Source organism: Lolium perenne, chromosome 2 (genome assembly GCF_019359855.2).
Source record: "Lolium perenne isolate Kyuss_39 chromosome 2, Kyuss_2.0, whole genome shotgun sequence".
Taxonomy (NCBI): Eukaryota; Viridiplantae; Streptophyta; class Magnoliopsida; order Poales; family Poaceae; genus Lolium; species Lolium perenne.
In genome coordinates this window covers 53,246,113-53,271,738 of record NC_067245.2, presented here as the reverse complement: position 1 = coordinate 53,271,738, position 25,626 = coordinate 53,246,113, and the positions used below count along the sequence as shown (strand labels likewise).

Below are 25,626 nucleotides of genomic sequence, written 5' to 3'. Positions count from 1 at the left end.
AATAAAGGTCAACTCATTACTTCATATTACTTGAGAAATGATTTAAATGAGGTGCTACACCTCATAGATTTAAATTCTAAAATTTGGATATAGTTTAAATGGGCTAGTATTGACTACATAGCCAATATTTGCTTCTAGCCCATGATCATGTACAGAACATATATCATATTTTTACATAATAAATTAGGGTTTGTTAAATGTGAATTATTGCAATTGGATTCAATTCAAAATTCAAATTGGTTGATTTTTAAGATTTATTTCAATACTGAAAAGTCTCTGTTTTGTTATTTTTGCTATTCAAAATCTACAAAACATATGAGGTTGAATCCAGTGAGGTTAGCTAGATAATTTCATAAGCTTTCCAAATATATAAATTTTATCAAATTTGGCCAAGTAGATTTGTAGTTATTAAAGATTTAGCAAAGCATAAGAGAGCAATTCACAGAAAATAAATAAAACGAAATTTGAATTCAAACGGTGGGCGGGAACGGAGTTGGGCCGGCCCAGCTGCTGCCCGGGCCTGGCGTGCATGGCGCATGCACGTCGGGCACGCACGGAGCGCGCAGATCGTCGGATGACGATCCGACGGCGCTGGGCCGTCGTCTTCCTCCCGATGCTGCAAGCTTGCGGGGGCCATATCTCTCACCTCGGAGCTCGGATTGAGGCGTGGTTAGGTGCGTTGGAAAGGTATTTTCAAGGGCTACAACTTTGGTGTAGGCCTCGATGGCTATGGTGATGAAAATCTGGGCGGTTTTTGAGGGATGCCGCCGGTGGCCGTGGCGATCTCTTGGCTCCGGTGTGAGGCAAGGAGGGAGAGAGGGAGGCTCTAGGAGGGAGAGAGGGAGGCTGTGAGGTGGTGTGGTGCTGTCCCAAGTGAGGAGGGGGGTTTATATAGGCTTCAGAGAAGGAGGAGGACAAGTGGTGGCATGGTGAGGTCTACATCAATGGCATGGGCTTGGCATGGTCCTCTTTGCATCATTTTCTTGGTCTATGAGTGCTGCATGCTTGGTTGAGGTGTGATGATGGTATTTGACATAGGGTGCAAGGTGTGAGAGGGCTAGAGGTGTGCACCATTGATTAAAGTGAAAAGCATATGTGGTACATGCAAATGAGTGGCATGCTTGAGCATGGTGAATCATGGCCAAGGTGGTGTCACTTCATGATGTGCTTTTCAGAGTACCATGGTGTACTAACAAGGAGGACAAGGGAGAGAGAGAGAAAAAGTGAGAAAGTGATGATTAAAGTGAATTGTACCCCTTTTTCACTTTATGTGTACTTCTCATCTCCAAAGCAATGACCTCCCTTGTGTGTAATTTTGGACAAATGGCTGCATGGTTGTGTTCTAAATGAGGTTGGGCAACAATGTGTGGCATTGGTTTGAAATTTGGAGAGGTTTTGTGAAAATTCAAATAGTGGAGGGAATCTAGAATTTGTTTCAAGGTGGCATCTTGGCTTGAATAATTAGAGCAATGGTCAAAGCTTTGGTCAAAGTGGTCAACACGAAAAATGTTCATCTTGATGAGGTCTTGGATGAGGTGCAAAGGGTTGTTAGGGTTTGGTTTGAAAATTTCTTAATAGAAGAGCTCAAAGTGGGTAAGATAATATAAAATGGTCACATGACCATTATCATATATAAGTTGCATTTGAATTCTTCTTTGCTTTGATTTGGGTTTCTTTGATGCAATTGTGTTTGTTTATCATATATAAGAGTTTTACAAACAATAGATCAAGCAATGGTGGCCTTTGGTGAAGATTTGCAAAATTGGTCTTATGTGTATGTGAGTGAAATTGGGATTATCTCACCATTTGCTTTCTCTCCATTTGATTTGATATTTCTTGACTCAAATGTGATTCTTATTAGTTTAGAAACATTTCCAAACTATTGAAACCATTCCAAATGGTCTAGTTCAAAGATTTTCAAAAATGGCCATAACACATAAGAGGTGATGTGTCAATTTTCCTTAATCTTGTAAATTGTTCCCCTTGCTTTACTTGGACATGGGTTAGGGTCAATTTAGTGTTATATTAGGTTGAGAGATGGTTTCACATCAAGTGGTCAAAGTTTAGAGTCATAGGGCAAGAATTGGGTATTATGGCTATGTGTCACATATGCCTCTATGCATATGTTGCATTTGAGTTTTAATTTGACTTGACTTGACCCAAATGGTGTTGTTGAGTGTTGAAAAGGTATATAGGAGTGATCCCACCATTCACAACAGGTATTAGGGTCAATATTCTTAAATTCACATATTTGCTATTTTACTCTCATATGCCTCTATGGCATTTTTAGTTTCTTTTTATTTTCTTTGGAAACAACTTGGATTTGGTTTGATAAGCCTTTGGTAAGGTGTATGAAGGTTTTCCAAACCTCTAAGCAAAGTAGAAAAGCTTAGGGTATAGATTTATAGAAATAGCCATAGGCACATATGCCTTTTTCTTATTTAATTTCCTTTTATTTTATTTTAACTAGGATGGTGAAAAGAGGGGTGAGTTTTAGGGTTTAAGATTATTTCAAACTACTTTAGCAAGCAAATGGCAATAACACAAGATTTAAGCAAGATCACTATGTGTCACACTTTATTTAATAAAAGTTTTTGTTGGTTCCAAAATTTGGAACTAGGGAAATTCATTTGTTTTGTTTTGAACTTTTGGGATGTTACACATCCCCTGTAGCATACGGTGACGATGCTGCCGCGACATATAGACCATGTAGCATGTGTGGCCGCTCTTGTAGCAGACGACGATGCCCATTTTTCCATGTAGCACCGGTGCTCGCGTTTAGCATGCCGCGGGGCCTGATGTAGGAACCGCAGTGGCTTGGTGTAGCAGGGCGGCGACCTGATGTAGCAACGGTGCCATGGACACCATGGACGGTGGTCCTTGTTGAATTGGCAGTGGCTAGTTGCAGCTCCGGCGTCGGAAGCTTGTAAAAACCCTGTGCTGGCCTTGAAGCATTCGCGGGTGGTCATGGAGGATGTGTGATGTCGGGGTGAGCTCGTTGTGGTGCCCCCGTACTCATCAGCACCGCGCTCCAGAGCAGTGACCCATCCTCTACCGCTACTTTGCCGGATCAGGCCTAGGCACGAATGGTCGGGTCGCCAGAACAGGAGAACGGAGCAAGTAGACCATGTTTTCCATGGCCATGGCCATGGCTAGGTGGGGCGGGGGGATTGTGCCGGCGTGGGCAAGGGAAAAAGATATAAGCGGAGAAAAAGAACGGCCCCGAAAGAGATAAGGTGTTGTAGGACCCAGTGTGTATCAACATTATTTTTCATATTTAATCGTCTGCATGCATGACTAGTATGATGGGAGCTTAGCTGGATAGAGAAATTTTGAAGTGGCCGTAAAGTACGTCTCCGCTGCTTCCTTTATGTGGCATGTTAGTATTTGGCCCAGATGACATGCTGTGAGAAACAATGTCGTTGAGAGGCCCATTCTAGGCACTGGTAGCCCATTAGCTAAATCAGCTAGTGCCATCACCAAGATTTAGTCCCACATTGCTAAGGGAAGAAAGTTTGGACCAACTTATAAGGTGAGCTCTTGTTGACATGTAAATTGGTAGAAACACACATAGAGCCACAGTGTGTAGCGCGTGAATATTCGCGACTTAAGACTTAAGACGCTTGGCGATGACTAGCAAATAAAATCATCTATACTTTTTCTTTAAAATATAAGAGTGCAAATAACGTTCAAAGATTTTGTTAGAAATAAGAACTTTGGGATGCCTCTGTCGAGCTGATCCCATTTTTGACAGCTGAAGACGTTGCAGGTAGTCCTGATGCTCCGGACGTGCAGCCTATGCTCGGCAGCTCCACAGATAATGCTGAAGGCCACGCCACATCATCAGTTCATTTTTCTGGTAAATTATTCCGACACCCTTGCCTGGTTGTAAGTTTGGATAACCATCTGCTCAGTTCGCCAAGTAGCTGAATGCATCATTTGATTATATAGATAGCATGAAGGAATATGTTCCAGTCTCCCAGTAATTTATAACTTGCCATGCTTTTGTATTCTGCCCTTTTGCGGCTTGGTTTTATGATAATACTTTTCAACTTAGGTACAGGGAAGTAATTTTATATTTGGAGTCCTGCACTTGTAGTAACCTAGAACATCACTGCCCCTATTTGTAAGAGGTTATTTTAAAAGATCAGTGTCTAAACATCTTGTCTCCAGTTATCCATATTATCATGCTTATTATGTTCATAATTTTGTACTTGTTCAATCTGTGTCTTCCCCTTCTTTAGGTTTTTATCACATGGTTTCCCCACTTTTGTGGTCATTAATTAGAAGATCTAGGCGAAAAATTCTTCCCCTTCATGCTCCCACTACTGCTCATTGGACTGCAGTTAAACGCATCCTTCGTTATGTTAAAAATACACATCAGCTTGGTATTACTTTCAGACAGTCTTCTTCTACCCTTCTTAGTGTCTTTTCAGATGCTGATTGGGCAGGCTGTATAGAGGATCGACACTCTACTGGAGGTTTTGCTATTTTCATTGGTCCAAATTTGGTTTCTTGGATTGCTCGGAAACAAGATTCTGTCTCTCGCTCCAGTACTGAAGTTGAATATAAAGCATTGGCGAATGCCACTACAGAGTTAATATGGGTGGAAGCTCTCCTTCGTGAACTTGGCGTGCGTCTTCGCGAGAAGCCTTGTCTTTGGTGTGATAACTTGGGGGCGACCTATCTCTCGGCAAATCCTGTTTTTCATGCCCGCACAAAGCATATTGAGATCGACTATCATTTTGTTCGTGAACGTGTTGCAAACAACCGCCTGGCTATCAAATTTATCTCCACCAAAGATCAAATAGCTGATGGGCTCACTAAGGCTCTTCCGGTTAAAAGCTTAGATGAGTTTAAGCGTAATCTAAACCTCTCCCGTGCTTTAGATTAAGGGGGGATATTAGCGTATGTAATATGATACGTGTATATGTACGGAGTAGTACTCCGACTATACACGTACACCTCATGTACTGCCACGTAGGGGGTTTTTCCCTACTCTATATAACATGCAACCGATGGCCCAAGAGGTTTAAGCATCATTACACCAAAACCAACAGTCGGCACTTTGAAGTTTGAAAAGGCTGCCAACATATATCACACCCATCACATATATGGTTGCCCCGTCATCCTTTCCTTTCCTCTGTTGGATATAGCTAGCTGTATGAAAGGATGCAGGAAGCCAGGAATATCAACTTCTCCGAGCTGATCGCACGCCCCGGCACGCATCCATGTTCCTCTTTCTGATCAATGCTCAACATATATAGGCTTGGCGAGGCATCAATGCTCAAATGTTCCTCTTTCCGATCAATGCTCGACCTTGTAATCTTTCTGTGAAGAAACCGTGTGCCGCGTTACTGTAAGTTGGTCAGCTAACATAATGTAAGCTTGTTTGTTCAGCACACGCTGCGAGAGTAAGAATTGTGGGCTCGGATATATGAGCTTTTTACGGAGCCATATCCTGTAGGCGGTCGACACGTATCGCTCCAACTTTTTGTTCCTTTCTTCCCACTGCACTGCCCTTCCAAACCAGTCAAACGCAGGTCGTCTCCTCTCGTCTCATCAGTCATCACGCGTCCAGCTCCAGTAGACGCTCACTTAGCTACCTCCTCTTGTGTTGCGCGCGATCGATGGCCGCACTGTTTGCGCTACTTCTTGTGCTCGCTGTATCTGGAGGCGCCGCCGGCGACGACGAGGCCATGCTGCCCCGGCTCAAGCTCCGAGACGTGTCCATGAACGGCTGCGGGAGCTTCGTGAGCCTCCTCAACATGACGGCCAACGCGAGCGACATCTCCCATTCCCAGTGGCCCGTCCTCGTCGGTGGCGGCGGCGGGCTCGCGGTCTTCTGCCCGGACGAGGCGTGGCAGGGGCTCGTGGACCAAATGTCCAAGAACGGCTGCGGGAGCTTCGCGGGCCTCCTCTCCGCGACGGCGAGCGCGGCCGAGATCTTCCACGAGCACCTCCTCGGCGGCGGCGGGCTCACGGTCTTCTGCCCCGACGACAAGGCCGTGGCCTCGTTCGACCCCACGTTCCGAAGCCTCGCCGCGGGCGACCGGGTAGCTGTCCTTCTCTACCATGGCGTGGCGGCGTGCTACGGCAGGGAGCGGTTCAAGGGGTTCAACTATGTGTCGGTGCACACGCTGGCGGAGGACGCGGCGACGAAGAAGAACCAAGCCATAACAGTCCGCGACGAAGGGGGCGCGCTCGCGCTGTGGCCGGCTCCGCCGTCGTACCCGAACGGCGGTGCATGGGTGACCAGGACGGCGTCGGAGGAGGCCCCGCTCGCCGTGTACGTGGTGGACGCCGTGCTGCTGCCGAGCACGCTGGCGTGCATCGGGTATCTGGGTTGGCTGCGCTGCTGCATCGCCCTCTTCCCGGACTGGATTGTTCCGGTCTGCATCAGCTGTGTGGCAGGGAGTGTGGTGGGCGTCCTGCTCGGAGTTCTGATCGTCGAATTCCTCGACCCCATCGACTGAGGCAGCAGGGAGGAGGGATGCACGAAGACGGCCCGTTCTGTGAATAGGTTTATCTTGTGGACTTTTTCTTCAGCTGCACCTGCACCTGCTTTAGTGCATACTAGGCTTTGCACACCGTATTGTAGGTGTTGGACTTGATACAGGTTATTTTTTGAGTTATTTGACGGTACATCAGAAGCAATTCCAGTGGTCCAGATTGATAATAGTACTACGCAAAGATTATGTGTAGTATATTTTAGCGTGAAGGGTATTTTATGTGTAGTACATTTTACAATTAATCTGTTCTAATATTAAAAGAAGAAACCATTCGTCGCACCATCTAAGTTCAAAACTCAAAAACAGCATCAACTCAATTGCCTTGTCGTTCGAGAGCTTATCTGCTCCACCTTTCCTCCAAGAATTTGGCTAGGCATTCTCCCCAACACCAGAGCCCGTACTCCATCTCAGCCAGCACAGTATGCTTTGCTTCAGGTCTGCATGTTTGTTGAACCATCTCGACAGGAATAGATGTCGTTGATGGCGTGTGCTCATCGTACGCAGACACGCTGTTGGGGAACCCCAAGTGGAAGGTGTGATGAACACAGCAACAAGTTTTTTCTCAGTACGAAACCAAGGTTTAATCGACCAGTAGGAGAAAGACGTAACTTCTAAAGGTGTTGCTGGCTGACTAGTGGTAGGGCGCACTACTAGCGTCAGCAACAACGTGGAACCTGCACACAACACAACCAGTTTGCTGGCTGACTAGTGGTAGGGCACAGTGAGGTTGTCAATCTCACCGGTTTGCTGAACACAAATGATTAGACGTATCGACTGGAAGGAGATGTTTGCAGAAAGTAAAGAGAACAGGATTGCCGTTGAATTTATCAGTAAAGGAAATAGGACCGGGATCCACAGTTCACTAGAGGTGTCTCTCCATAAAGAAATAGCATGTTGGGTGAACAAATTACAGCTGGGAAATTGACAGAATATCGACCATACATGACAAGATGATTAATATGAGATTTGGTATTGGGCATTACAACATAATACATAGACCGTAATCCAACTGCGTCTATGACTAATAATCCACCTTCAGGTTAGCCTCCGCGCCCCTTCCAATATAAAGTTGCAAGCAACTGACTATCGCATTAAGCAATATGTGTAAAGTAAATAATAGATTTACCCTTGGATAAAACATTGTTGTTTTCTCCCTAGTAGCAACAGCACATCTACGGAGGTACGAAGGAATACAAGTGGGACTGGTGGAAATATACCTGGAAGGTATGGGGTGAAGTTGGAAAAGTTGTTTTTCATTCTGAGATGGCCGGAAAGAAAAATGGGTCACCCCTACCTATTAGTCTCCCAATGAAAAACTTGTTTTCAAAAAGGTTTTCAACAAAGATATAGAGATGTCATACTCTCCAGAGAATCGATCTCTCACTCCTTGTAACCCTAGAATAGTGTTTGTTCCTTGCTACTGCCAAATATGCATATCCTTTACTTCTCTCTAAGGTGGTTTGCGAGAATAATTCATAATGTACTCATGGCTTTGTCCCTGGCTATTTACTTGGCCAGACTTGGTGGAGCTCCGCAGATGAAGAAGGAGTTGACGACGTCTATGCGAGCTAGGAACGTCTTCTCAGTCAGTTGCCTGTAGGGTTATGGCATGACTTGGACCTTGTGAACGCTTTCGTCTGAAGTGTTTCCGCTGTGTGATTGGTGATCTCTTGCCATTGCGGCTATTATGTAAGTATTGGTCATGAGACCTGTTGTAATCTTTTTATTCGGTATTATAATGGATGATGTGATACCAGTTCGGTTATGCTTTCACGACACACTGATCATGGGATTGTGAATGAGTATGCATAACGGTTGTCTCGGACAGCTAGTCCGGGGCCCCACAGTAGTGGGGGTAGGTGCCTACTGATTCGAATTTCGAATGAGGAAAACATAGCAGTGGCACACCAAGCACTCTATTTAAAAAAAAATCGCAGCAAAATCTAAAACCTGAAGAAACTCATATTTCCTTTTTTATTTTGAGGAATGTAAAAAATTGGTAAACGACCATAGGTGTTGAAATCAGATGTAAAATTTTCCATAGATATATTTTCATATAATTTTTTTCATTGAAGGTCGTATGCAACCAAAAAGCTGTTTTACCGAAAGATGACACTATTTTAAAAGGGGGGAGGGGTGGTGGCATGCAGGGGCGGAGCTATGTTAGGGCTGACATGGGCCGTGGCTCGCCCAGATTTATCCCATCCTTCGTTATTCTTGCTGGGCCGAACCAAGAAAGCTCTCGTTTCTGGAAAAAAAACAGTTCTTTAGTGCAGTCTGGCCTGCCCATAAATACTGGTGGCATGGTGCACCACTCCTAAGTGCTGCCCAAAATTCCCAGCCCCCGCACCACATCTAGGTGCGCCACTACTATGCGTTGGTATGTCTAGGAAAGGGGAACCATTAGACCATGAATAGCAGTGGCGCACCTCTAACCCTAGTGCACTCATTGGTAATTAGTGACTAGTTGTTTTTTCTAGTAGTGCACTAAACTAAACTATGGGAAAACTAGTAGTGCACTAAACTAAACTATGGGAAAACTTAAAATAAAGGCCGAGCTACACGTAGCCCTTTATTTACAAACACTCAGAATTAGTATTTTAAGTTCAAAAATTCCGAAAGGTTATTTCTGCTTATATGTTGGTACAGGCGGCACATCTCGCCGATCGCTGGTTTTCTGTCTATGGCATATGTGCCATGAATATATCTACACATCAGACATGATAATAGACTAGCAAAAATGTCCGTGCCTTGCAACGGGGCAGGAAGAAAATCAAATTTGCATAGAAAAGGTCAAGACGCAACAAATTTTGCCCCAAAATGGTCCACCTGCATAATCTTGCCTATTCTTCTTAATATTTATTTATTTATTTGATTTACCTCCACTCGTGCCTCAATCGCCAAATCACCTCCACCTCACCATAATACGGATCTACCGTGAAACGGTCAAGATCGCTATTATACCATTTCGTATGCTCACACTCGATCATCTAATCGAGCGAGAAACATGAGATTGAAGTCAAAACTCACGCAGCTAGGTTTGTTTCTAGAGGCGGCTGAAACTAATAATTGGCATTTAATTTCCAATATTTGTAATTCAATCGAAAAACGATATATATTGTCCCCATAAAAAATTAAAAATCCAATTTTTTTAGTAATGACAATTCTGAATATATAGCTTTGCTTTATTGTGACATTGACGTCGATCAGAAATCTCACTCCAACATCAACACCAGGCCATGAATAGCAGTGGCGCACCTCTAACCCTAGTGCACTCATTGGTAATTAGTGACTAGTTGTTTTTTCTAGTAGTGCACTAAACTAAACTATGGGAAAACTAGTAGTGCACTAAACTAAACTATGGGAGAACTTAAAATAGAGGCTGAGCTACACGTAGCCCTTTATTTACAAACACTCAGAATTAGTATTTTAAGTTCAAAAATTCCGAAAGGTTATTTCTGCTTATATGTTGGTACAGGCGGCACATCTCGCCGATCGCTGGTTTTCTGTCTATGGCATATGTGCCATGAATATATCTACACATCAGACATGATAATAGAAAAGGAGTACTTACGTTTCGATTTTGTCCAGTGCAATCAAAAGTGATATTGGACCAAAGTATTTCAGGCAATATGGCAGTACGGTACATCATGGCATGCATCTACCAAGACAGGCATGGACTTATCGGGGAGATTAAGCTACATTTCAAATGTGAAATGTTCAGGCGCACATGGAGAACCCCAAAGTTAATTAATAAGCAGACTTGCTTTACTCTGTCTTGCTCGCTCCAAACCTAGCCGCCGCGTTTCCGGCCCACACCGCCGCCAGAGAAAGCCAGCAGGAAAGCCGTCTTCTCTGTTTTCCGTGGAGTGGCCTTCTCTGCTGCTCTGCTTTAAAAGGGAGGTGCAGGCACCCAATACAACTCACGGACGGCAAGGCAGCGCATAGCAGGCCAGAACTGGGCCTGTGGAGCAACAGATCAGCAGGCGCATTTCTCAATTTTGCATGAAAAACTAGAATAGCATCTTTCACACTCACAAAAGTCAAAGCATCCAGGTGTTCAGTTGAAGTCCATGATAAGTCTGATGATTTACTAGTGTTTCGCTGATACAGTTTTAACAATAGTACTACTAATTCATAAGGTAGCAAGCATGATAACATGACACATCTAGTTCTATGAGAGCTGCAAAGCCTCAAGCAGGTAACATAATGAAGGCGCAAGTACTAAGTGGTATAGCAGCAACAGAAACGAAACAACCAAATGCTAGCTGCAACAGGATCGGCAGCCCATCAACCATCTCCTCAGAAAGAAGAGACACGACTCAGCTTTGGCATGACGTTCACTAGAGTGTCAGTGGACGCACGGCCTCCAATCGCCGATACTTGCACCCCCAAGCAAGTAATTCCATGTATCAGCATTGTCCAGATTAAATATTTCTACCTCACATGATAACCCATACAACATGACGGATGAACAATAGACAAATTGCCATTTACACAACGAATTCGTTATGTTGCAAAAAAAAATTTATGGTTCGTGAACATAAACTATTCGTAACTAAGCAACCTGCTAGGCTTAAAAATATATTAAATCCAAACAATTATAATGGTATTTCACATCCACCACGGACACCAGTCAACTGTTCAGTAAAGGCATTTGCAGAATAGAAATGTTGACCTGACTTTTCGCCATTCTAGGGAAGTGACATAAGTTTCAATCAAAAACATTGTGCTCCACAGGCAAAATCTGAAAACCAACTATGTCTACCATGCAATACCAATGTATTTTTTTTCTCAAAACAGGCAACCGAAGCAACCTATCAACTAAAAAATGACCTCAACTAGTGGTGCTTGTACATTTAATGCTGACCCTGCTAAGACCTGTACAGAAGATACCATTGTCACAAGACAGTCAACTTCTATTAAGGACAGCATATGGTTTATTCAAGCTATTGTTCTATCATGTACAGTTCAGAACAAACACTCAGTCTTACCGAGCTCACTTCACCAAATGCCCCAGTCGTCCGTTGCTTTTTTTTTTGAATAAATATCATCCTCAACAGTTGTCGATCCTTTGCTTGGATTCTCAGTATGACAACCTCCTTGTATTAAACCCTTATTTGCGCCTGCCCAAGAAAGTTTGCTCTCAAGGATCATCACTGGATCAAGTACTATTAAAGCATAACAACTTGACTAAAATTTTACGCCTTGTGTTCTCTAAAGGTTAGCATTACAAGGACCAATGGGGGAAGAAAGGGTATGCGCACATTTGAAAGGAGAGTAAGAGCTAAATTAACTTCTAGTTTATAATCATGTTAGCAGGATCAATATAGTGTAAAAAATAACACTTGCATATATGTTAGCTTATCCGTGCACAGATGCAAATTTAAACCTGAAATAATCGAATAAAATAGGTATCTACCACATTATTTGGAAGATATCAGGAACTAGTGGTACTAGGGACAGCACAGAGCAGGTGGGCCAGTTAAACTGAAACAATGATGAAACTGTAACTAGGCAGATCAAAATATTATTATCAATGCTACAAATATGCACTTGATTCCGTAGTACATATTTTCTAGCAAGTAATGAAAAATATCTGTGATCAACTGAGCATATGGTGTTTCCGTCCTGGTATTGAACCGGAGTGTTGAACTAAATTACCTGCATTCATCACTGATGAGATTCCAGGGTTTTGAGAATGAACTTTCAAAGCACCAGAAATGATCTTCAAAACTGGAGCAACTGCAACGACTCCGGTAGTTAGCAAATGCACAGGTAACGAAACATTGATGAACTGCAAAGAACATCAACTCTAATAAAAGAGCACAGTTATGAACTACTCCCTTCATCCCGAATTATAAGAGGTTTAGCTTATTCTGAATTGTATGTATGTAGACACATTTCAGTGTATCTGTTCACTCATTCCGGCACGTATGTAGTCCACATTAAAATCCAAAACATCTTATAATTCAGAACGGACTAATACTAGGCAAGTATAGCAAAATCCAAAACATCTTAAAATTCAGAACGGACTAATACTAGGCAAATACAGCAGGCACTTAACGAGAAGCAACCGACAAAATAATAATTGCACAATGAAATTAAGGGAAAGCATTTTTCACCTAGATCTTCTAATGACCACAAAAGTGGGGAAACAATGTGATAGGGATTTAAAGAAGGGCCAGACACAGATTGAACAATTACAAAACTGTGAACAAGCATGATAGTACGAAGAACTGGAGACAAGATGTTTAGACACAGATCTTCTAAAATAACATCTTACAGAAATAGGGGTAGCGATGTTCTAGGTTACTAGAAATGCAGGACTCCAGATGTAAAATTACTTCCAGGTACCTTAGTTGCAATATATTATCATAAAAACAAGCCGCAAGAGGGCAGGATACAAAAGCATGGCAAGTTATAAATTACTGGGAGACTGGAACATATCCCTGCATGATATCTGTCCGATCAAATAATGCATGCAGATACTTGGCAATATAAGCAGATGGAGGGTTGTCCAAACATAAAACTGAGCAATGGCGTCCGAATAATTTACCACAAAATTTCACTGGTGATGTGCCATGGCCTTCAGCATTATCTTTGGAGCTGACTAGCATAGACTGCACATCCCGAGCATCGGGACCACCTGCGACATGTTCAGCTGTCAAAACTGGGGGCAATTTGACAGAGGCATCCAACATTGAAGTAATATGCCTTCATTTATCACAATATGTCTCAAAGTTTTATTTCTAACAAGATCTTTGAACCTTATTTGCATTTTTATATTGTAAAGCAAAATTTGCTCAATCATAACATCATGATTTTTCAAAGATACATATTCACACAATATAGCATGGTTAAAATTGTTCAGAGGAAAAGGTAAACGTCCACTACAAAACCACTATTTAATTTTGCTGTAACTTCACCATTATTTTCATTGTTATAACTTTTAGCAAAATCTATTAGAAAGTGCTATCATAAATGGTCGAAAAAAAGCACCTTCATTCTGCGTGGCCATGTTTCGTTTTAATGTAATATATTTATGTTTCTAAATGTTCTTAGAATAAGGGGCAGGGGAAGGAGTAGTACTCTTTTTTAATAATCTAGCATGTGTCGTAGACATCTAGTGGTGCTGTACATTTAACATTGACCTTTCTAAGACCTGGACAAAAGATACCATTATCACAAGACAGTCAACTTCTATTAAGGACAACATATGGTTTATTCAAGCTATTGTTCTATCATGTACGGAAGGAGTAGTACTCTTTCAATAGTCTGGTAGCACGTCTCCGAGAGATCTAAACCATAGTACATCATCAACCAATAAAATAAGAGATCTTCCATGCAGGGTTTTGAAAGTGAGACCGGAGTAATAAGCTCAAATGTCATAGCTTAAGAAAATAGTGCAAATATGGCTGAAAAAGGACTTGAAAAAGAGTAAACAACAAAATAAAAGCCCAGATGGTAAGTTCAGATAGTAGCAAGTGACTACAGGCTATAGACTTGATGGAGAAATCAATTCTGAAGTTTACCTTCCTTTACACTTGTTGAGATGCATAACTTAGATTGCACCCCTATTTCTAGTAACCTAGAATATCTACCCCTATTTGTGTCAAAGGTTATTATTATCAATGGTGTAGATACGCGCTTGATTATGCAGTACTTGTTCTCTAGCAAGTAATGAAAAATGTCTGGGATCAACTGAGCATATGGTGTTTCCGTCCTGGTATTGAACTGGAATGTTCAATTAAATTACCTGCGTCTGTCACTGATGAGATTCCTGGGTTTTGAGAACGTACTTCCAAAGCACCAGAAGAACGGATCTGGAAAAATGGAGCAACTGCAAGGACTCGGGCAGTTAGCAAATGAAGCAGGTAACCAAACATTGATGAACTGCAAAGAACATCAAGCCTAATAAAAGAGCACAGTTATGAAATACTCCCTTTGTTCCGAAATATAAGATGTTTTATTTTTTTCTGAAATGTATGTATCTAGATGTATTTCAGTGTGTCCCTTCACTTGTTTCAGTTCATATGTACTGCACACTAAAATATCCGAGACATCTTAGTTCAGAACAAACTAATCCTAGGCAAATACAGCAGGCACTTAACGTGAAGCAACCAACAAAATAATAATTGCACACTGAACTTAAGGGAAAGAATTTTTCACCTAAATCTTATAATGACCACAAACGTGTGGAAACAATGTGATAACAACCTAAAGAAGGGAAAGACACAGACTGAACAAGTACAATATTGTTTTTTTTTTAACGAACAAGTACAATATTGTGAACATAGGCATGATAATATGGAGAACTGGAGACAAGATGTTTACATGCTGATAATATGGAGAACTGGAGACAAGATGTTCTAGGTTACAAGAAATGCAGGACTCCAGATGTAAAATTACTTGCAGGTACCGTAGTTGAAACGTATTATCATAAAAAGAAGCCACAGGAGGGCAAAATACAAAAGCATGGCAAGTTATAAATTACTGGGAGACTGGAACATATCCCTGCACACTATCTGTCCTATCAAATGATGCATTCTGCTGCTACTTGGCGAATTGAGCAGACGGAGGGTTATCAAAACTTAAAACCGGGCAAGGGTGTTGAAATAATTTACCAGAAAAAAGCACTGATGATGTGGCATGGCCTTCAGGATTATCTGTGGAGCTGCCGAGCATAGACTCCACATCCGGAGCATCAGGGCCACCTGCAACGTGTTCAGCTGTCAAAAAATGGGCAGCTCGACAGAGGCATCCAACATTGAAGTAATGTCCCTTCATGTCTCAAAGTTCTTATTTCTAACAAGGCCTTTGAACGTTATTTGCATTCTTATATTTTAAAGAAAAATTTGCTCAATCACAACATCATGATTTTTTCAAAGATACACGTGCACAAAATATAGCATGGTGAATGCAAGTATTCAAAAGAAGGTAAACATCCACTACAAAACCTCCCTAAAAAGGCTTCCACTGCCAAACCACTATTAAAATTTGTTGCAATTGCAACTTCATCATTATTTTCATTGTTATAATTTAGCAAAATCTATTTGACAGTTACTACCATAAATGGTCAAAACACAAGCTCCTTCATTCTGCTTAGCCATGTTTGGTTTTAATGTAATATATTTATGTTTTAAATGTTCGTAGAGTAAGGGGCAGGGAAATTTTCAGTATGTTTATACATCCATATTAGCGACAAGTAATATGGGGCGGCAGGATTAATACTCTTTCTAAAAATCTGGTAGCACTTGTCCGAGACATCTAAACCATAGCGCATCATCAACCAATAAAATAAGAGATCTCTCATATGCAGGGTTTTGAAAGTGAGATCGGACTAATAAGCTCAAATGTCGTTGCTTGAAAAAGAGTAAAAAAACAGTTAAGAGCCCATATGGTAAGTTGAGACAGTGGCAAGTGAGTACAGGCTACTTGATGGACAAATCAATTCTGAAGTTTACCTTCCTTTACACTTGGCTGAGATGCATAGCTTAGATTGCAGCCTCTACGTAGACCAGCCTGAAAAGTTTGATCTGAAGATCACACAAGTTCATCAGTGCAAACAGAACAGTAGAGCAATAAAAACTGTTTTTTTTTTCCCGCCCAGCAACCAAACGGTGGAGTATAAACAAACAGTATACTCCGTGGAAATATAAGACACATGAAGAGCAGAGGCTAGTTTTACCAAGTAAATCCACCAACATTTCCAGCGCGTCATTGTTTGACTCTGCCGAATAATTGAAAGCACCGTTAGTAGCTGCCAAACTGTGAAATGTAAAGGCTAATCGTAAGCTGTTCCTGAAGTGGATATCATACCGGCTCTTGGATCCCTGTAGAGGCTGCAAGGCAATGAATCAATTAATGTGCTCCCAAAGAATTGAGGAGAGGTTTTATTAATTAATTCGTCTAGAGACAAGTAATAAGATAGAGTACCTCTTCAAGGCCACAAGGATAGCTTCTGTGTCTGGCTTCTTGGGACCTTGTTTCTTCACTAGGCGATGCCCCCTCCAGTGCAAACTTTGAAGGTTAAATTAAAGGAGGGCCAAAGTGAGATTAATAAAGTGTGCGAATTCACGATGACTGTAATGTATATCCACGTAGTGGATGGATGAGCTAGGAAGTGAAGGATTAAAGTGAGGTTGGAAGGATGAGTTACCGGCCGGATCCAATTGGAAGTACATGCTGTGGCATCATGTAGCGAGACGGCAATGGCATCGAGCGTCTGAGCTCTGGCGTAGTGTTGGCCAGATAGTCGACTAGAAACGAGGCGTGCTGCCTCACTTGGTTCCAGTCGTAGGTGGCCACGAGCTGGTGGGGCTCTGAGGCAAGTATGGTGTAGGCGATACGACGGAACCTGAGCTCGGCGAGCGTGGAGCTCCTCGACTTCTTTCCGTAACGCCTTTCCAGGTACTCCTGGTTTTCCCTGTTGCCGGCGACGGCGTTGGCGAAGCGGTAGTGCATCCATAGGAAGTTATGGAAGAGCTGGGCGCGGCGGCTCCTCGTGTGATTCTTGACGAGCGGCGGCAGGTAGGCGTTGAGGTAGCTGAGGGCGTCCGCCCACCGGCCTTGCTCCACCAGCAGCCGTATGTGCCCCACTCGGAAGATCACCGGAGTCTTGTCGACCAGCCTGCAGCAGCGGTCGATGGATGTAAACCAACAGATAAAGGACAGCATCATCGATCTCAAATTTCTCAAGAGAAAGAAGAAAGAAACACATATATATATACGTACGCTTGGAAGGCGCCGTGGAAGCCTTGGTCCTGCAGGAAGGAGAGGAGGCGCCGCTCGCGGAGCCGCTTCACGCAGGGATACTCCGCCGTACCTCTGCGCTTGACGGCGTACCTGGTCTTGCCGGAGAGCACGACGGAGGCCTCGCCCTTGCAGCTGGCGTCGTCATCGCCCACGCAGACTTCCTCCTCGCTAATGCCGGAGGCCTCACCTACGCAGGCGTCCACCTTGCCGTTGCCGTTGCCGTTGCCGGACAACATGAGGGAGTAACTCATCTCGCCCCGGCAGGGTGGGCGATTAGGATGGAATTGAGAATCGCCGGGCTTTCGATTGGATTTTGGGTGGGGGGCGCGCTATGGGGGGAGATGGGGATTTTCGCCGGACAATCTCTCGCTTCTCTGGATACTCTCTCCTCTCTCGTTATATTGGGTGCGGCGGCAACCGGGGCCCACAATCTCTCGCTTCTCTGGATACTCTCCTCCCTCTCTCGCTAGTCGCTCCCCCCTCTCTCCACGCGTCGGCATCGCTACCTCTCCTTGGAAATTAAGAGCATCTCCAACACGCGCTATAAGTTGGTGCGGTATATGACGCTGCCACCGCCGCGCTGTAAATCGTTGCCGCGCGCCGGACCGATTTTTCCCCCGCCGGGTGCGCCATTTTGCAGCGCGCGTTGGCGCGGTAAAATAGCACCTCCGCCGGACGCGCCATTTTGTAGCGCGCGGGCGCGGCGCAAACAACAAACACACACACCTATGCATCCAACAAGATCAACTAATTGTATAAAATTTCACAAATAAAATGTACCATCCAAATACAATACATTGTTAACAACAATAATTCACACCAAATACAACACGTCCAACATACAACAATACAACATAGTTTTGAGACAATACAACACATAGTTTTCGAACAAAAACAACAGGTATGCAACTGAGTTGGGTACGTGTCGATCTGCATGTGCATGTTCGCCGCGTGTCCCTGGTTTCCTACGCGTGGCAACGCGGTCGGGCCGGCTCTCCTCCCAGGCTATACAAGGAGATAGATCAGATCTGGAGAATACGAGCTCTCAGAACTCTCTAGTCCGTCTCTGTCGCGAAGTTCTTTTTGTTGCGCTACTCTCTAGTCTTTCTCATCCCGGCGACTGCGTGCACAGCCGTCCGGGAGAGCAGGTCTCCGAAACCCCGTCCGTTGAGATCCTGCACCGGGAGACGGCGATAAGGTTTTTGGGGAGCGTCTCGGCGCGACTGCTCGTAGCTGTTCGTGTTCCTCTTCGCCGATTCGACTGCTTCATCGACGACTCCAAATACATCATGGGCGACATCAACAACTCCCATGGTGGTGGTGCTACTGCTGGTACGACCTTTCCGATCGCGATGTACGTGCCTTTCCTCTCCTACCTTGCACTGCTATTTGTTCCATGTTCAGATCTGATGCATGTGCTTAGTCTGATGTGTGTGGTTAAGTATGCTTGTGCATCTGTAATGTTGCTTTCGGTAATTAAACTCACACGGAAATTTCCTAATAATCCAACAATCCAAAAACCTTATTTGCTTAGGCAATTTTCACCGTCTGGTTTTGCTGCTGCGCTCAAACCGAGCCCGTTTACGGGTTCTCATTTCAAGAGATGGCAGAATAAAACCCTCTTGTGGCTCACTTCTATGGGCGTGCACCGAGTTGCGGAAGGTACTCCCAGAGGTCCGCTTACTCCTGAAGAGGATAAAGCGTTCGGGGATGCCACCGTAGTCTTTGTGGGTGCTGTCCTAAGTGTGCTTGGAGACAAGTTGGTTGATCCTTATCTGCACATCCGAAATGGGAAGGAACTGTGGGATGCACTGGACGCTAAGTTTGGTGCTGCCGATGCTGGAGGTGAACTGTATGCTATGGAGCAGTTCAATGACTACAGAATGGTTGAAAACCGATCTGTAGTAGAACAGGCTCATGAGATACAGATCATGGCAAAGGAACTTGAGCTCCTCAAGTGTGTGCTACCGGACAAGTTTGTCGCGGGATGCATTGTCGCTAAGCTTCCCCCTTCATGGAGGAACTTTGCCACTTCTCTGAAACATCAGAGGCATGAGTTCTCTGTTGAGAATTAAAAATACTACGGCCCTCGTTGTCTTTTTTTTTCCTTCTTATATCTTCTTAAATATGTTTGCCAGGTTTAAAAAACTATTCATAAGTTAAAAGAATGTTTACAAGGTTTGGAGAAGTTATCCGCAACCTTCACACACAAGGAGATTGATCAGGTGGTTGCAGACATGTCTAGTGATAAGGCAACTCCATCCGGTGAGTTTTATGGTCTTTTCCTCAAAATTTGTTGGCCGGTAATCAAATATGATTTCGATCGTTTACGCCAAGAATTTTAGGAAGGGTCTATACACCTGCAAAGTATCAACACTCTTTCATCACATTGATCCCTAATACGCTCTCTCCACAAGGACGCAATGACTATAGGACAATATCATTGTTTTTTTTCAAAATGGGGGATGTGCATCAAAAAGATGCGTACGGCTGCTTTATTATCTTATTCAAGATCACTCTTAACCTATTACAACTCAAGTCTCATGTATAGTTGATATGAAAATCAACCAACGCAAGAAAAATAAAGCAAAAGACAAAGCAGCGTCACAAAGTGATCCTATGATCAAGCCGCTACCCACACGGGCTGAAGAAATCCCGTTGAATGTATAAGGACGTCGCCTAGAGGGAGGGTGAATAGGCGAGTTATAAAAACTTCTACTTGAGTGCTAAACAAGGCCGAATAAAACTACACATGGTTTACTTGTTTAGCACAAAGCCTATCAACTAGGGGTTTGCCTAAGTGCACCAACAACCTATGCTAATCATGATGAGCAACAAGATGATAACAAGCTAGGTATAGAACATCAAGCATGATGGATATCACAATGTAAAGCGCATAGGTAAAGGAGCTCGGGTTGAGAAGTAACCGGTGCACGAGGAGACGGCGATGTATCCCCAAGTTCACACCCAAGGGTGCTACGTCTCCGTTGGAGCGGTGTGGAGGCACGAGGCACTCCAATGAGCCGCTAGGGCCACCATATTCTCCTCGAGCCTTTCCACCAAGGGAAAGCCTCGATCTACCAAGGGACCCTTGAGGGTGGTCACCGAACCCGTACAAGCTTGGGGCAAACACCCAAGTATCAAGCTTGAGGCAACTCCACAACACGGAGGCTCTTAAGTACAAGGCCACAAGGGCTACAACACGCCACACCGGCAACAAGGCCACCAAGACTCCAATGCGCCACAAATGGCTCCAAAACCACAAAGGCTACCACACTCCACAAAGGCAACAACGCCACAAAGGCTACTACGCCACAAAGACGACAAGGCCACAAAGGCTACAAGGCCACAAAGGCTACAACACCACAAAGGCAACAAGGCCACGAAGGCAACAACACCACTAAGGTCAACAAGCCCTCTACGAGACCGAAACCCCGAAGAGAACCCAAACTGATGCACCTAATGCAATGGCTAAGAACACCACTAAGATGCCCAAGTTCTTCTCTCTCAAATTCCAACAAAGCTACCAAAACTATTGGGGGAATAAGGGAGGAAGAACAAATATGAGGAGGAACACCAAATTACTCCAAAGATCTAGATCTAGCAAGATCCCCTCACTTGGAGAGGGATTCAATAGGTGAAGCACTAGATCTAGATCTCCTCTCTCCTTTCCCCCAAAAATATGCAAGAAATAGTGCGAGGATCAAGAGGAGGATCAAACTCTTCAAGGTCAACAATGGAGGAGAGAGAATGGGTGGGTAGAAGTAGTTGGGTCGGAGGTGGAAGAGAGGTATAAATAGAGGGCCCAAAAATATGACTGTTGGGGCTAAAAACGGTCAGATTCATGTCCGAGCGGTACTACCGTTCGCCCACAAAACTGTGCAGAAATAGGCAAAAAATTGGCCCAAACCGGTAGTACCGCTTGTGCAAAATACCAAAGCAGATCTGAAACATGCATGCATGAGAGAGAGGGGAAAAGTGGCAGCTGGGCAGAGGAGACAGAGCGTGCAGCGAGCAGTGGGGCCTGGCGGTGAGCTGGGCCTTGCGTGGGCAGCAGCGGCTGAAGGAGATATGCCCTAGAGGCAATAGTAAAGTGGTTATTATTTATATCTTTATGTTTATGATAAATGTTTATATATCATGCTATAATTGTATTAACCGAAACATTAGTACATGTGTGATATGTAGACAACAAGAAGTCCCTAGTATGCCTCTTAAACTAGCTTGTTGATTAATGGATGATTAGTTTCATAATCATGAACATTGGATGTTATTAATAACAAGGTTATGTCATTGTATGAATGATGTAATGGATACACCCAATTAAGTGTAGCATAAGATCTCGTCATTAAGTTATTTGCTATAAGCTTTCGATACATAGTTACCTAGTCCTTATGACCATGAGATCATGTAAATCACTTATACCGGAAAGGTACTTTGATTACACCAAACACCACTGTGTAAATGGGTGGCTATAAAGGTGGGATTAAGTATCCGGAAAGTATAAGTTGAGGCATATGGATCAACAGTGGGATTTGTCCATTCCGATGACGGATAGATATACTCTGGGCCCTCTCGGTGGAATGTCGTCTAATGTCTTGCAAGCATATGAATGAGTTCATAAGAGACCACATACCACGGTACGAGTAAAGAGTACTTGTCAGGAGACGAGGTTGAACAAGGTATAGAGTGATACCGAAGATCAAACCTCGGACAAGTAAAATATCGCGTGACAAAGGGAATTGGTATTGTATGTGAATGGTTCATTCGATCACTAAAGTCATCGTTGAATATGTGGGAGCCATTATGGATCTCCAGATCCCGCTATTGGTTATTGGTCGGAGTGAGTACTCAACCATGTCCGCATAGTTCACGAACCGTAGGGTGACACACTTAAAGTTGGATGTTGAAATGGTAGTACTTGAATAAGGAATGGAGTTCGAATATTTGTTCGGAGTCCCGGATGAGATCCCGGACATCACGAGGAGTTCCGGAATGGTCCGGAGAATAAGATTCATATATAGGAAGTCATATTCCAAGTTTGTAAATGATCCGGTGCATTTATGGCAGGTTCTAGAAGGTTCTAGAAAAGTCCGGAAGAATGGAACTTTGGAAAGTGGAGTCCCGAAGAGACTCCACTAGCATGGCCGGCCAGCCCTAAAGGGAAGAGTCCCAGGTGGACTCCACCTAAAGGTGGCCGGCCACCCCACCTCAAGGAAAGGTGGGAGTCCCACCTTGGGTAGGACTCCCTCCTTGAGTAGGTTTCCCACATATGGGAGGTTTTAGTGTTGGGGTCTTATTCAAAGACTTGGACTAGAACTCTTGGGGCTTCCACCTATATAATGAGGGGCATAGGAGAGGTGGCTGACCACTTCAGGCCTCAGCCTTGGCCGCACCACCTAGGGCTGCCCTTGGCCGGCGCCCTAGCCTCCCCCTCTCTCCCCAAACCCTAGCGGTCTCTCTCCTCCACCACATCCCGCACGCTTAAGCGAAGCTCCGCCGGATTTCTCCACCACCACCGACACCACGCCGTCGTGCTGTCGGATTCAAGAGGAGCTACTACTTCCGCTGCCCGCTGGAACGGGGAGGTGGATGTCGTCTTCATCAACAACCGAACGTGTGACCGAGTACGGAGGTGCTGCCCGTTCGTGGCGTCGGAAGCGATCGTGATCAAGATCTTCTACGCGCTTTTGCAAGTGGCAAGTGAACGTCTACCGCAGCAACAAGAGCCTACTCTTGTAGGCTTTGGAATCTCTTCAAGGGTGAGACTCGATAAACCCCTCGTTGCTACCGTCTTCTAGATTGCATCTTGGCTTGGATTGCGTGTTCGCGGTAGGAAATTTTTTGTTTTCTATGCAACGAATCCCTACAGTGGTATCAGAGCCGTGTCTATTCATAGATGGTTGCACGAGTAGAACACAATGTTTTTGTGGGCGTTGATGCTCTTGTTATCTTTAGTTTGAGTACTTTGCATCTTTGTGGCATAGTGGGATGAAGCGGCTCGAACTAACTTTACATGACCGCGTTCATGAAACTTGTTCCTCGTTCGACATGCAACTTGTATTGCATAAGAGGCTTTGCGGGTGTCTGTCTCTCCTACTATAGTGAAGATTCAACTTACTCTTCTATTGACAACACTAGTATCACCGTTGTGGTTCATGTTCGTAGGTAGATTAGATCTCTCTCGAAAACCCTAAACCACGTAAAATATGCAAACCAAATTAGAGGCGTCTAACTTGTTTTTGCAGGGTTCGGTGATGTGATATGGCCATAATATGATGATGAATATGTATGAGATGATCATTATTGTATTGTGGCAACCGGCAGGAGCCTTATGGTTGTCTTTAATTTTCATGTTGAGTAGTATTTCAAAGTAGTTGTAATAGTTGCTACATGAGGTGAACAACCATGAAGACGGCGCCATGAACCTTGACGCTACGCCGACGATGATGGAGATCATGCTCGTTGATGATGGAGATCATGTCCGTGCTTTGGAGATGAAGATCGAAGGCGCAAAGACAAAAGGGCCATATCATATCACATATGAACTGCATGTGATGTTAATCCTTTTATGCATCTTATTTTGCTTAGATCGCGACGGTAGCATTATAAGATGATCCCTCACATTAATATCAAGATAATAAAGTGTTCTTCCCTCGTATGCACCGTTGTAACAGTTAAATCGTTTGAAGCATCTCGTGATGATCGGATGTGATAGATTCAACGATTCACATACAACGGGTGTAAGCCATGTTGCACACGCGGAATACTTGGGTTTGCTTGGCGAGCCTAGCATGTCTGAGACATGGCCTCGGGACAACGAGAAACCGAAAGGTTGAACACGAGTCATATGGATGATATGATCAACATGTTGATGTTCACCATTGAAGCTACATCATCTCACGTGATGATCGGTTTTTGGTGTAGTGAATTTGGATCGTGTACCACTTAACAACTATGAGGGATGTTGTATTAAGTGGGAGTTCATTAGTAATTAGATTAAAACATGAACTAATTATCATAAACATAGTCTGAGTAGTATTTTGAATTAATTTTGTAGTATTGGCATCCGTTTTCTACCATGCGCTAGTCTTGTAATTGAGATAGAAATACTGTTAAAATCTGACAAGAAACTTTACGGATTGGTACCGTATTGTTAAAGAATCAAGAATTGATTAAGTCCTATTGCAAACTTTTAGTAAACCTCACATTGTTGATTCAAAGAGCTATGGTTTCAATTAGTACCTAAAGTTATCTTGTCTCCGTGAAACTTGAAGTTCAAATCTGTTTGAAAAGTAAGGAGCTGAAAATTTAGTTTTCAGAAATAATCAAGGTATGAGATATATGTGATATCTAAGAACTTATTGCAAGATGATAGAATAAAGTTTGGTGAGACTACATAAACTCATAAGTTTTATGGGAATGTACGAAGGTTGAAGGCGCAAGGCGTCACAATCCTCCAACTATTGGGGCACTAACGATATTCGCATATCCATGAAGTGACCATCCTTAAATATGCACCGTTACTAAGACTCGTCGTTTCGAAGCATCACGTGATGATCGGGTGTGATAGATTCTACGTGTGCATAAAACGGGTGCAAGCTAGATTTGCACATGCAAATACCAAGGTTAAAACTTTACGAGCCTAGCATGTACAGACATGGTCTCGGAAAGTCGTCATGATATGATGGATAAAATTATGAGTGAAATTGTTCATCATATTACAAAGTTACTAATAGTGAAATCTAGAACACTTGTCACATGATGATCAACTTCAAAGTAAGAACCTCAAGGTTATTGGTATTTGACCAACAAACCTAGAAGTTAATGATGTTGAAGTGTTTTTCTGAATAATGAGGAAAGCTAAAAGAGAAAGTGCAAAAGATATTTTGGCAAAAAGAAAAGAGAAGACTAGAAAGTCTAGCTCAGGTGTATATAAATGATATACATGTTATGGTTGTATTCTGATACGTATCCAACGTATCGATAATTTCTTATGTTCCATGCCACATTATTGATGTTATCTACATGTTTTATGCACACTTTATGTCATATTTGTGCATTTTCTGGAACTAACCTATTAACAAGATGCCGAAGTGCCGATTCTTTGTTCTGCTGTTTTTGGTTTCAGAAATCCTAGTAACGAAATATTCTCGGAATTGGACGAAATCAACGCCCAGGGTCCTATTTTACCATGAAGCTTCCAGAAGACCGAAGAGGAGACGAAGTGGGGCCACGAGGCGCCCAAACCCTAGGGCGGCGCGGCCCAGGCCTTGGCCACGCCGACCTGTGGTGTGGGGCCCTCGTGCCCCCTCCTGACTTGCCCTTCCGCCTACTTAAAGCCTCCGTCGCGAAA

General features: G+C 43.6%; 1 protein-coding gene and 1 pseudogene across 1 annotated transcript; one reads left to right on the top strand and one right to left on the bottom strand.

Moving 5' to 3' along the window:
• Positions 1-5,428: 5,428 nt before the first annotated feature.
• Positions 5,429-6,681, top strand: LOC127330013 (uncharacterized; annotated as a pseudogene).
• Positions 6,682-10,511: 3,830 nt separating this feature from the next.
• Positions 10,512-17,697, bottom strand: LOC127332626 (uncharacterized). Its single transcript, XM_051358943.2, has 12 exons — positions 17,250-17,697; positions 16,675-17,145; positions 16,452-16,535; positions 16,335-16,357; positions 16,204-16,245; positions 15,980-16,051; positions 15,140-15,229; positions 14,272-14,355; positions 13,072-13,161; positions 12,177-12,257; positions 11,507-11,638; positions 10,512-11,393 (listed from the first exon to the last, which is right to left on the bottom strand). Exons 1-11 carry the CDS (start codon positions 17,519-17,521, stop codon positions 11,517-11,519), a joined length of 1,431 nt encoding a protein of 476 aa, XP_051214903.1. The 5' UTR covers positions 17,522-17,697; the 3' UTR covers positions 10,512-11,393; positions 11,507-11,516.
• Between the last annotated feature and the right edge of the window lie 7,929 nt (positions 17,698-25,626).

Coding starts and splice junctions, on each gene's coding strand:
- LOC127332626 (XM_051358943.2), bottom strand. CDS start 17,521: ATGAGTTACTCCCTCATGTTGTCCGGCAACGGCAACGGCAACGGCAAG. Junction 17,146..17,249: donor TTCCACGGCGCCTTCCAAGC/GTACGTATATAT, acceptor CCGCTGCTGCAG/GCTGGTCGACAAGACTCCGG. Junction 14,356..15,139: donor ATCATCAGTGCTTTTTTCTG/GTAAATTATTTC, acceptor GAGTCCTTGCAG/TTGCTCCATTTTTCCAGATC.